Source organism: Anneissia japonica, unplaced genomic scaffold (genome assembly GCF_011630105.1).
Source record: "Anneissia japonica isolate Jap-2015-1 unplaced genomic scaffold, ASM1163010v1 scaffold287833_len2544123_cov190, whole genome shotgun sequence".
NCBI classification, from domain to species: Eukaryota; Metazoa; Echinodermata; class Crinoidea; order Comatulida; family Comatulidae; genus Anneissia; species Anneissia japonica.
The window spans coordinates 812376-825758 of record NW_022757233.1 but is presented as its reverse complement, the minus strand read 5'-3'; the positions used below and the strand labels follow the sequence as shown (position 1 = coordinate 825758).

Sequence of the window (13383 nt, the reverse complement as noted above, 5' to 3'; positions counted from 1 at the left end):
TTGTGAACACTTGAGTAATTAACTTGAGCAATTAACTTGAGCATATCTATCCAGTAATCGCTTAATATCTATCATAAACCTAAATGCCATATTTCTTAATTCAATGTTTAAAATGGTATCAATCATCTCACTATTAAACTTAATTTAAATATCTGTTTTCACACATTCAGAGTTTACTAATACTCTCAAATTTTGTTAATTTATTCAATGAAAGAACATTTTATACTAAATGAAAATCTAATTGCTAAACGGGTCAACGATTTGGCACGTTGCCAACACACAAAGCAGCATATAAAGGTGTTCACATGCATGAAGTGGGTATTTTGCCAGCACCACAACGCCTGCTAAATACACACAATTTTAAAAATTTATCGCGCAAGTTTTGCAATACCATCATCAGCATAGTACAACAGTCTTTTTTCACCTGGTCCTCAAAGCTAGATATATTGATCAAACTCTTCGCATTTACACCGCTCTTCATAAATAAATACAATGTCAAAACAATGAAAGAGAACAGAGAAACACTGAAATTTGTATGAATTGCTAGTTTTTTTGTTCTCCATAAACTTTTTACTAAGTCATTTATAAATCTTTAAGTTATTTGAAATTCTTGCTAATTCGTTAAAATTTAATAAGAATGTGTCACAAACTATTGGACATTAAGAATTGTAAGCCTTTCTTTTAAGAAGCACAACTGAACGTGACCAACTTAATCCAGGCATTCGCTATTAGATTTTTGTCTATCAGACTAACAAAAGTCTGACAGCCTATGCCTATTTCTGACATCTGATCAAACAAATTATGTCTGTTGGAAATTGGACCATGCTGTACTTCATTAAGCCCTGCCTAGATTATCAAATTTTATTTGACAAAAACGTGTGAAAGGCCTCTATATGGTCATGATGACATCACATCATGACCATATATAGGCACATCATGACTATATATGGGCATACAATAGTTTTTTGGCAATGAAAATTTGATAGTCTGGACAAGACTTCAGACTGATTCTAATCAAAGCATGTCTGACAAACACAATCTGACATTATACACTCGGTAAGCAATGATTATAATTTATGGACGTATGATCTAAAGAATTAGCAAATTTATAGGAATTTCACAACATTTGGTGATGTTGGCATGCCATTATCAGCTATAAATCTCACGGCTCTACCCAACATTCTGCATTCATCCATGCAACAAGCTTAAATCATTTTACCACAATTTTACAGAACTGTCTGACTATCCACGAAGGATGGAGAAAAGGATGTTTAAACTTCCTTGATCTACCAACCACAATTTAAAAAATCCATCAAATTGAAGATAACTTGTTCCTTATCTGTCATTTTTAATTTTTTTTAAAAATATTTTCTTGACTGCATATTTGTTAGTATAAATGTTTAGCATTTAGCTTTGGTCAGCAAAGTGTAATTAGTGTTACAGTACAAAGAATTATAGCATTAGCACACACAGCCACCCCACCACCATTCACACTCCCTTTTTCTTGTCAACCATTTAACAACTACGGCCAGTATAAGGATGACTTAGCCTGGTAATAAATGAAAGACCCAACCTATAGGCCTATGGGAAAGAAATAGCAATAGATGTCAAAAACTAATTTTGATTCATTTATGTATTAACTTGTAAAGTACAGCTTCACCATACACATGAAAGGTTACAATGAATTACTACAGTATGGTCATTAAACATCTACTTTCAATTTACTACAGATATATAAAACTGTATTGTAAAGAGTTTTCACTTCCTTGTAAAATCACTATAAATTTTGTAAATATTTAGTAATTTGTGGAGTACATTAGGCTAAATAAAATTAATTGATATTTTCATGTCCCTGTCTTCATCAAATTTTGGAGCCTCATGAAAAAATTTACTATTTGCTATTTTTCAAAAAAACATTCATTTTTCCATGGACAATAAAAATAATGACCAACTGAAAAGAATGATGTTAAGCCTAAGAAGAAGTGGGAATATAAATGGCAGAAATACATTACAGAGATCCACTTTACTTCTTTTATAAAAAAAATTACCAGCCTGTTAACCATTAGTATATGGGATAGTAAAAGCAAATAGTAAATACTTTCACTGAAAAATAATTGCAAATCCTGCACGTGAAACTAACAATTAATTTTATTTGGCCTTATAATTGGCTGAATTAAAGTGGGCTCACACTAATTAATCATTTCAACATATGGAACAACCACTCAATATAAAATTATCAATAATTTATATGCTGAAAACAGACGAACCAATAGAGGTGCGTCCTCTCTACTAGAGCGTAGCACTCCCCTTCACCAATGTAGGAGTCACAGTTGCAGCAGATGAAACATTCTGGGTGGAATCTATGGTCCCCAGCAACCTGGAAAAAAGATTATTTTGTTATTAAATCATCAGCAGCTACAAATTTATTTATTATTATTATCACCATCTTTCTTATCATTATAATCATTAGTTCGTAATATCACTGTTAACATCATCATTTAATACCATGATTATCATCATCATCATAATTACCAATAACATAAGAAATTATCTACAACATCATCATTATATCATCAACATAACATCAACATCATCATTAACATCATACTTACCATCATCAGCACTAAAATGATGTTATGCATAGATATTAGTTTCATCTGCCTATTTCCAGTTTTAAATTAAAGATTATAGAAATCAATACAAATACAGTACTCAATCTCATTTTTTTCATTTATTAATCTAATGCAATTACTAACACCACTGAATTGTAGCAGATTAAACAATGACAAACCATTATTGGTCCTGTTATGAGAAGAGCACACCCATGACAAGCTTGTCCAAAGCGTATCCAGTAGTCTTTCCGACAGAAGAGATGACCATCCTTCTCAAAGTACCAACTGGACAGACGCAAATTACAGTCAGAACACCTGTCAATTAATAAAGAGAAGATGATCATGAATGAATGTATTGATATAATGCTCTAGATTTTACGCCATCCATTTGCGTAGGCTATAAAAGGTACTTGGAAACAAAGCAACCGTAATTTGGGCTTATCAAGCCGAACAATGATAAACATGTAACTACATGAGTCCTTCACTCAAACATACACCATGCCCAGATCTCTCATCCAGTGGGTTCCAACTATTAAACACATATCTCTAGGTATAGCCATCAGGGATAAGCCAGTGGGTGGGCTAGCTGAACTCTGAATTATACCTTTCTCTTCATTTCTAAATGATTTATTCTTTATTGAATACTGTAGTCATACTCTATTCAATACAACCTTAATTCATTTAATTATATTTATTTTATTATTTATATTCATGATATAAAATGATGATTTATAAAATGAATATACAGGTATACAATTAAATTAAAATCCACTATATACAGTAAAAATAGACTAGATGAGAAAAAATAAATAAAATGAAAGCAAAATTCTAGTTGGAGATGCATATTTGTCCTAAAGTCAATTTCCTGCCATTGTTTATAAAAACTAATGCAATCACACAATCATAAGAATAACAAAAAACTGAAATAGGGAAATACATAAAATGTTAACAATGTAACAGTTGAAAGTGCAGTATTAATGTTATTACAGTATGCACATGTGTTAGGAAAATCATGCTTGTGCCATATGATTGTCATGGTTAGTGTCACAAGACTGATTTTTGTTATAGACTATTAATAATTTTGGCAATTTCAAAATGAACAATGTTTGCGCAAAAAGAATATGGGTGACAAATCAAGTAGGGTGTGTTTCCCTGTCCTTTATATAAGTAAATCTACACTTTACTATTATACATTTACTATTAAATGCCATTTATTTTTTTATACAAATCCATCTGACCACTATTCTATAACAGGAGAAACCTTAACCTGCTAACCATCATCCATGCACTTAACTAACCATTGTATAGAGCAGGATTTGTATATAGGATATTTTGAATAGATAAGGATGGGATTATCATGACAATAAAATTCAATCTGAACCTGAATCTGGAAAATACACAAAACAGTGAGGTACTATATTATATGAGGAAATTGTTCAGTAATGAGATTTCCATGAAAAGAGGCACAGGACCAGACATAATCCGCAAAGATCAATGTTAAATTACAGGATACAATAATATGTCCACTATGTCTAGGCTCGCTTTGTAAAAATTTAATATACTTTACAATTACTCAGTCGTCATGCTTCTGATTGCATTAGAAAAATTCAAAGGATGCAGTTGAGGTTAAGGAAAAAAAGGATACCAAATTTATGAGGTTAACCAAAAATGAAATGTAAACAATAACACAAAATAATGCACTATAATTTAGGAAAGCAATTTGGTGGTTGATGGTTATTCAGACACAAATAAAAAAAATATATAATATAATTTACACAAAAGTGCACATAATGAGGTAATTGATTTAAAATGAATAAACTATTGCAACATAAACTGCATATTCCCATCATACTGAATGAAAACAGCTGAATTTAATAATAATAGTTGGAATATAATAGTAATGTAAATATTTAACATTAACAATATTATATATTAACCATAATAATATTAATAATATAGTATTAAAATGAATATGAGTGCCACTTGTACTTCATCAGCATTTTTAAAATATGACCTTCAAATTAATTAATATTTTTCCCTGGGAGAAAATGGGTTACACCTTCGACGTACCCCTCCCTATCTCCCATGAAATTCCAAAATGTATTTGGAGTAATACATTGTTTTCTAGCTGAATCCCATCAATCTTTAAAACCTAGGCACAAATTACTTGCTGTGATCAGCGTCACCTTTCATTAACATTTCTATTTATAAAATATTCAGTCGTTCATCTGATGCATGTAGAGTATTGTCTGGGAAGTAATGTTATAATCTTCTATTCGATCATAATACACATTAATACATGCGATAACTCAACCCTATGTAACGAAACTGTTACACAGGTAGTTTGTGAGATTGTCCACCCAGGGCCTATTCCATTTTAATGTGGGTAACTTCTTGGGATATTTATTCTAGGATGTTACAAAACTATTCAAGTGTATAAATCTCAGAGGTTGGCCTAATCATAGTGTAATATTTACTTTGTTCTTTTTAATCAAAGAATATTATAATCCTGAATACAAACATCATAAATAATCATAAATATCATTAATATCACCATCATATTTTTCATATGGTAATTAACAATTTCATCACCAGCACAATACATTTCAGAATGATTATAAGACCATTATTATCACCATCATTAACATAAACATCATCAGATCATCCTTATCAATATCAATGTAATTCTGTATATTTTTATCTATGATAATTAATATTTATCTGTTATCTATTTCTAGCATTATATAACAGAACTAACCAAGTGTAGACTTACAGTACTGACCTCACTTGTGTACTGTATATCACAAGCAATTTATTAATAGTACAACAAAACCTTCACAGTGAAGGTTAATTGTGGTGTGTATATAAGTAGGCCTACCTTAAGCAAACATATTACTGTATTGGTTTAATACCCTAAAAGCATATTTACTCAGGATAATACAGAATAAAACTCAACAAAGCAATCATAGTTATAGGTAATAATACAGTGTAATTGCTGATAAAAAATGAGCTAACTTTATACTAGAAACTTTGTATGCATTGTGCATCACAGGCATTTTTGCATGGGGTGGGTCCAAGACATAAGGAATAGGTTTAGAATCTATACTATAGAGAAATTTGCTGTTAATAAAACATGGAGATTGAAATGTGTCCTTTTGGCATGCACAATAAACCTCATACATTAATTAGGCACATTAAGCAGAGGATACAGAGCAATTAAAGATGTATAATATGAAGATAGAAATGTTTTAATTTTACCATATTAAATCTAAATATAATATCACAACTACATAGAGTAATGTACATCTGCCTGACTAGGAAAAATGGAATTAGAACCTTTAAGTATGCGACATCAGGGGAGTACAATGTATTTTAACTGAAAAAAGAGCCAAAACCCTTTACAGATTTATAGATAAAATTTTTCAATTTCTATATACCTTTCAAGTAAATGAATGAATTAAGAATCGGTTTATTTTATGTATTCAAAGAAAAACTCCAATAATATTAAAAGCAATCCAAGATCAATACATCACCTCATTTTTTTAAACTATTTCTTTTCCAACAATATATTGGATCCAATCTCTCTATTTTGTAGCTTATTATTTCAATTCTTCTTCACTACTAAAAAAGTATATTAACATAAACCATACCTGATCACATAAACTACAACACTTCACTTGAAACAGCTTAATTCAATAAATTACTTTAGCCTCTGATTAATTCCCGATATCTCTGACATCATTTCCTGAAGCCAGTCAAAACAACCTAAGGGCAAGGATCCATTTGGATCGGATATGGAAGCAAACAGCACGGGAGTGTCTTGATTCTATTTTTATACATGACATCATGTCAGAAGTATTGAAAATATATCAGGTGACGTTTGGAAATTCTTAAGAGGTGAAGGATTATGAAGGAATTCGGAGAAAAGCTGGTGGATTTAACCAATTTTTTTGTAAACTGTATTAACTAGTATTTCAACCTGACTTTTAAAACATGTTGTCAATACTGTACTGACAGCTTCAATGGTTTCCATTCATTAAAAAGTTGTAGTCTACAGTATGTAGTTCAAGTTAATGACATCAAACCATCAATTCTATTCGTGATTAAACACGACTGTAGATTATAAACCATGGGAGTTCACAACCAATAAGTTTGAGATGTCATAATCGTATGGTAGACAACATTGGACGGGGAATACTTTCCTTCATCGGCTGCCATCTCTATTATAAGGAAAATAAGATTACGATTATGAATTATGAAATAAAACTGAAGAAAGTGGTACAAGTCATACACTATATAAATATTGATTGATAATCATAAAAAAAAAATAACAATGAAGCTGACACTTCCTGTTTCATTGAATCTGGAATTTATTATACAATGCTTCTAAAATCATTAAATCTAAGGGTTAACCTACATAATCTACTGGTATAAGTTTAACGGATTTTCATATTTTTAATTTCAACTTTAATGATATAAAACCAGCTGACAATTGATATTAGTAACAACAATTAGCAATAATAATCATCACAACCACAATGACAATTAAATTCTGAGATATATTTGATGATTAATATACAGTTGAACCGCTGTCATTAGTAATTTCAAAAACAATTTGTTTTGTACCTCTCTTGCACACACTTCTCATAAGTAACCACGTCCATTTTTTGGCTTGAAATTCAGATTTTTCTTTGGTACTTTACATCACCTAGGACTTTATAAACCAACATAAAATAAAGCATGTGTTATTTCTGGTTACAGCCTGTATCCTGGCCTAATTGTACAGGAGCTTTCAATTCTACATTAAGTGCTAAGTTGGTCAAAGTTTGACTGTTGGTGTTGACTAGGGTGTGACTTTAAAGTATTACATTTGTGAACACTGACCAAGCCCTCTTTATCTATTGAATTTGATGTTCATGCACGCTGAATGTTTACAAACTTAAATATAAGGTTATGAGGCCGGAGCAGAAGTACTGGATTGATATTTTCTCATAAATGGATACAATAATAATCATATACCCGTGCTCTGCACGGTGTTAAATGAGTGTGAAAAGTGGGGAGGCATATTGTTAAATGTTATGGGAAGATGAGGAGGCAATCACTGAGGATGTTATACAGTAGTTACCTTGTCATTATTTCTCTAAAGTACCTTTTTGTAGCAATAGTAACAGCACACGTAATGTAAATTGTGACGATCTTATTATTTTCTTCACAAGCTATTTATAAAGGGAAGATTTCAGAGGGTTATCATTGATGGACATACATCAGAATGGCGTTTCACAAGGTTCCATTCTGGGGCCATTGTTTTTTATTATGTTTTTTTTAAAGATTTCTCATTCATTCCTTGTCACTCTAATTTCCTTTTATTTGCTGACGGTATTAAATTGTTCAAATCAGTTTCCACCATGCATGATATGTTGTTACTTCAAGAGGATGTGGATGGTCTTATTGACTGGTGCAATAAATGGTGTATGTCTGTCAATGCCTCCAAATGCAAATCAATGTCCATTACCCTCAAGAAAAAACCCATTTTGTATAAAACTTTAAAATTAATAACATTTTACTTGAAAAAGATTTTGTACACAAAGATCTTGGTGTTTTCTTTGACAGTTCTTTTTGTAATCATATAAATTTCTCCAAGTGTAACAAATTACTTGGTTTTCTTTGGAGGCATTGCAGACATATTAATGATAGTAAGGCTTTAGTTACTTTCTATAAGTCTTTAGTTAAGTCCAATCTTGAATTTTGTTGTGTTATTTTCAATTCTATTTCTCTGCATCAGTCGACTAGGTTACAACGTGTTCAAAATAAGTTTTTTAGATTTTATCCTCACAAATTTGGTTTTGTTAGTAAAGATTTCTTAACACCTTTAGCTGACGTAACCTTTTTGATTTAATTTTTCTTTTTAAATGTATGAATTCTATCTACGATGGAAATTTTGCAGTTCATTTTCCTCTTTCTGTACCACTATCAATTACGTAATCCTGTTCTTTTTTCAATACCAAGGGGGAGAGTCAACGTTACTAATAGTAATAATGGGTTTATCAATCATCTGCCTAAGTTATACAATTCTTTATGTAAGACTGATTTTTCTATTGACATTTTCTGTGATTCTCTTATGTGTTTTCGTCAAAAAGTTTTGTCCAATGTTAGTAATATTTAGTTCCTTATAACTTTTTATAACTTTTTATATTTACATATATATATATTTAGATTTTATTATTCAATTCTGTAAAGGGTGGCCTAGAACCTTATATAACAACTTTTATTCAAAAACTATAGTTCAACTAAATACAATTTACTCTACAGTTTCCTTAACAATTTATTTCTCAATGGTGTTTTTTCGCGCAAGTCAGTTCGAATGAATGTTGTGGTAGATAAGATGTCAAAATCGAACGCACTGACCGCAATCTATAACTGACAAAATAGGCCATGGATATTGTTGTGATAGGTTAAGTAAATTTGAGGTTTTGATTTGTAGGGCTGGCTTGAACCTACAGCAAACTTCAGTCTCACTATCTTAACAAAACTCCATGAACAATTTATAGCCATTTCTTATAAAAGAATAGGTGTGGATCATTTCGCCATCAGGTGTTGAAGGCTACGGCATCGATAACACAATTTTCTTATCCCAGTAGTAGGCCTAAAACTGTAAAATTTAATTTTGACAAAACCTATGTTCCCTAAATCATCATATTCTTCAATAGTTTATCTTTAGAATATTCAACTACCTGTCAATAGACTATATCATACCTTGTCCCAAGGCATACTGTACAATACGGTATGCCTTGTATTTTGACCTGATCGATTTCTAAAACATCCTGGATTCATTGCTAATGTTTTGAGCTACAAGACTATCTATTTCCATATTCAGTATTTACTGCAATGAGTACTCTGTTACTTAGAACAGCTGGCAGCACTTACCATACAGCATTCAGCTTAGTACTGGAACTGAACATGTCTATCGGCTTATCAGCACCGAGGCGATCAGACTGACTATTTCGCAGACTGATCTCTGCAGTATAGTATATTTTGTTGATGTGAAGCACTGCAGTACAGAACCGAGGGGTTGGTTTAGTTTCTGTGACATAATGAAGTTACGAAGCATAGCCTAAGGCGATGTGACTATTTATTTGGCGGCCTAGCGCGATATTTTGCTACGGTACAGAAGAAGAAGATGCTGAATCTTTCATGTGACGGCATCAAAGTACTCATTTTGGGTGGTTTTTGGCTGTTTTTTTTTCATTGTCATCCAGCCTAGAAAAATAGCTTATCATGACATATAGAAACCCCAGTTTTTATAGAATCTGAGCACATTCCAGCCAGCGGTTTCAAAGGAGATAGGTGAAGTTACGCCAAGGCGTTAAGTGATTTAAGATATAGATACTGTAATAATAACGACCACAACAGCGCAGCAATAACATTAACAATAATATTTGAATTTTCACTTGCTGTAGATACCTTAAAATAGTCACATAATTAAATATGTTTTACACTTCTATACCAACTTATAGTTGAAGGGTTGGAGATTAAAGAATTACATTTTTTTCATTTTGCTAACAGGAACTGCTAAGCCAATAATGGTCAGCAGAAAGTGAAATATCTCAGGGGAATTGTGCAATTTACAGTGCTTGAATGTAACATATTTACCATGATTTTACCATGAGAGACTCGCCTAGTTAATGAGAATGTTACTTTACTGTATCACTGTCAAACTACGCACATGCTAGTGACTTAGCAACAGTGAGGAAAATCTACAAGAAGAGTCACTTTAGTAGTATTCATTACTGTGGAACAAAAAATATTGAGACTCTTTAACAATGGAGAAAGGCTGTCAGAAGAGTCACTTTACTACTTGCCCCAATGAATGTTATATAATGAGAAGCTTTCTTGCTTTGGCTATATTAAAAATAGTTATTGATCATAATTACAATTCCAAATATATATATAAAAGTTTATAAAATACCCTTGAAAACTTCAAACATTTTGATAAAAAAAAATCATATTTTTAGAAAAAAAAACTACTTATCTTAGAAAACTTCCAAACTACAGTAATTGGATTGCAAAGTGATAACATTAAATTCAAATTGTCTGTTAAAAGCTGAGAGAATTCTTTAGATTCTGGCAGCAATATGCTAAAGACGCATCTTTTAATTGTCCATACAATGATTTTGGGATCAGGGGATAGGGCACTGTATTTCAGGAGGCACAACAATTGGAATCAGGTTTTATGTACAAGGGTAAGTAGTCTGTTAATTTGAGAATCAACACGGAGAGACTCGCTATGTTTGGATTCCATGTTTTAGCAATTTGGTTTTATACAATTTAGTTGTTATTACTTTTTTAGCTTCAAGAACAATTTATTCTTATTCAAATACATAATGTATACACAAAAAATACTTAAAGCTGCTGAACAGAAAGGATTCAACTCTTTTTTCATTTTATTGAAGAATATATATATATTGAAAAATATGATTTTTATATACTGTACATTTATTAGTCTTATCAAAAATTTTATAGATTTTATTGTAATTACCCAATCTACAATTCAGCTTAATGCTGCCAAAGATTGTGTTTTCGATGTTTTTTTTTATCTCAATAAAATATACCCAAATATATATATAATGCAAACACATGATTAGAGAGGTGTATCAGTGTAAAACTTTTCTATTTAAGGAGGGGGAGGAAATATCAGAAAAGAGTATGTTTTTGTACTCTGTCTTAATAAAAAATGATGATAAAATGGATAATTTCTTAGCTGTCTGATTTACAAGAGCACACAGTAAATTGAGTAGCTGATAAAGGGACTCCAGGGCCAAATTATGGAAGGCACATACAGTTAGAATGTATAAATTAGTGCTATTACACAAACATAAACTATAACTATGGAAGGCACATACAGTTAGAATGTATAAATTAGTGCTATTACACAAACATAACACAATCATTAATTCAAATTTATTTGTATTTAAATGTAATTTACAGGAACTTTTGTTTCACCCAGTCAACTAAAATAAAATGACTGAAATAAATTATAATATTTATAACAAACTAACATTTATTTATTTTTTTAAAGTTATTAATTTTATGAAACTATAAAAAACAATACTGAATACCTAATAGTAATGAAAAGTTATTAATACAAATAATGATATGTTGTTGGAATGATGAATACAGTATAATGATGACTGCTAAGATGAGACTTTGTTTATACCTTATTTAGCCAACCCGCTGACTGCAAACATTGATGATTTCGGATAAAAATGAAATTTTATTTTTGACCAATTAGATGCACATGCCACCAAGAAAAAGTGGATATTTCAGAAAAAAATAAAAGTTTTTAAACATTTTCATTACACCCCCCGCTGCCTTGAAATCTCCAAAGGTAAGATATGTATATTTCTTACTAATTATATAAATTTGAAGCATTTAACCATTCTATTTTACATTCACCAATAAAATTATATTTTTATTTTCTCCGCCATCTGGATGCGTTTGGCAAAACTATTTGCTAAATTAGAAAACAAAATTTTATTCTGCCCTCCTCCGATGATCTTTAAAAAAATAAGTACGCGAAACAAGGAATCAGTATAAGATACTGTACATTTCCTTTGCTTAATATCATTTTTTTTTAAACATAAAATGTTTATAATAATGTTATCAAAACTTGAGAAAACAATTTGAATTTCTGCTCATTCCTGATGATGACATAATTAATGTCAAAATATTGAATCCTGACACGATGGCGTGCATTTTGATACTTGGAGTAGGTACAGTACAGCATTATACTCTCCAATTTGAATTTATTTTGTAAGGATTTTAGTTTTCAATTGAAAATTAGAATGATAAAGAATTGTAATCCCCAATTAATGGATGCATAAATAATACTTTCCATAATTCTTTGCACAGAACCTTAATACATTACTTCATTTTTAACGCTGAGTCAGCGCTTAATATTAAACCCACTGACCGCCAATTACCATTAAGGTAATAACTTAGTTGCAAGTTGTCACTTCTTCAGACTAGACAGTGTTAAAATCTAGTATGATGTTTTCTGTGTCTGGTGCTAATGTGGTCTGTTGCCAACATATCAAGCACACAATTATAATTTAGTTTCAAATTACAGTAAAGCTTTTTCTAGAAAAAAAAAACTGTTATATGCAAATATATTCATGATGTGCCTCTATTTGGTCATGATGTGATGTCATCATGACCATATTTAGGCATGTCACATGTTTTTGTCAAATAAAATTTGATAGATTGGACAAAATTAAGGACTAACACAGGCCTACATCAAGTGCTATCTGTATCAACATGTTTGAAAAATACTGTGGTAATGATTAATAGTATCTCATTGTGTAAAATTCATCTCTATTTTAACATTTATAGATTTTTCAAGCTCATGCAAACAATTAAAATCAGACAACTACTATTTATTAAAAATCAATCTTTTGAGGTTATACTTAAGTAGAGCAGTGAATCATAAGTACTAGTGCTGATAAGTTTAATGATGTTCCTGATTTCGACAACTATCATTTATTTTGCCTTTACATTTAAAATACAATACAGAAACATAAGAAGTAAATCTGCAAGGCAGGATTGCCAAAATCATAAATACAAAGTGGCTCTCCACAAGGATATTCCTTGAAGTAATCCAAGCCCATGGTAATGTGATCAGTCATATGGTTTATCTAGGTAATTATTCACGAAGTAGACTTTGTGATAATAGCCTGGGTGCAGTAGGAAATTAGCGGGAAAAAAGTAAAGGAAA

At 31.0% G+C, this 13383-nt stretch overlaps 1 protein-coding gene across 4 annotated transcripts in view; it reads right to left on the bottom strand.

The window, feature by feature from the left end:
• LOC117124509 (LIM domain kinase 1-like) overlaps window positions 1–13383 on the bottom strand; it is a 34434-nt gene that overhangs the window by 19351 nt on the left and 1700 nt on the right. For 2 of the 4 annotated variants that reach the window (XM_033270740.1, XM_033270739.1), the window contains 2 exons: window positions 2792–2927; window positions 2268–2377 (listed from right to left, as the gene is read on the bottom strand). In XM_033270740.1, coding sequence (XP_033126631.1) covers window positions 2268–2377; window positions 2792–2927 — 246 coding nt within the window. Of the gene's footprint in view, window positions 1–2267; window positions 2378–2791; window positions 2928–6145; window positions 6393–13383 lie in introns of those variants that run through there. The other 2 variants (XM_033270743.1, XM_033270742.1) reach the window with 2 other exon arrangements.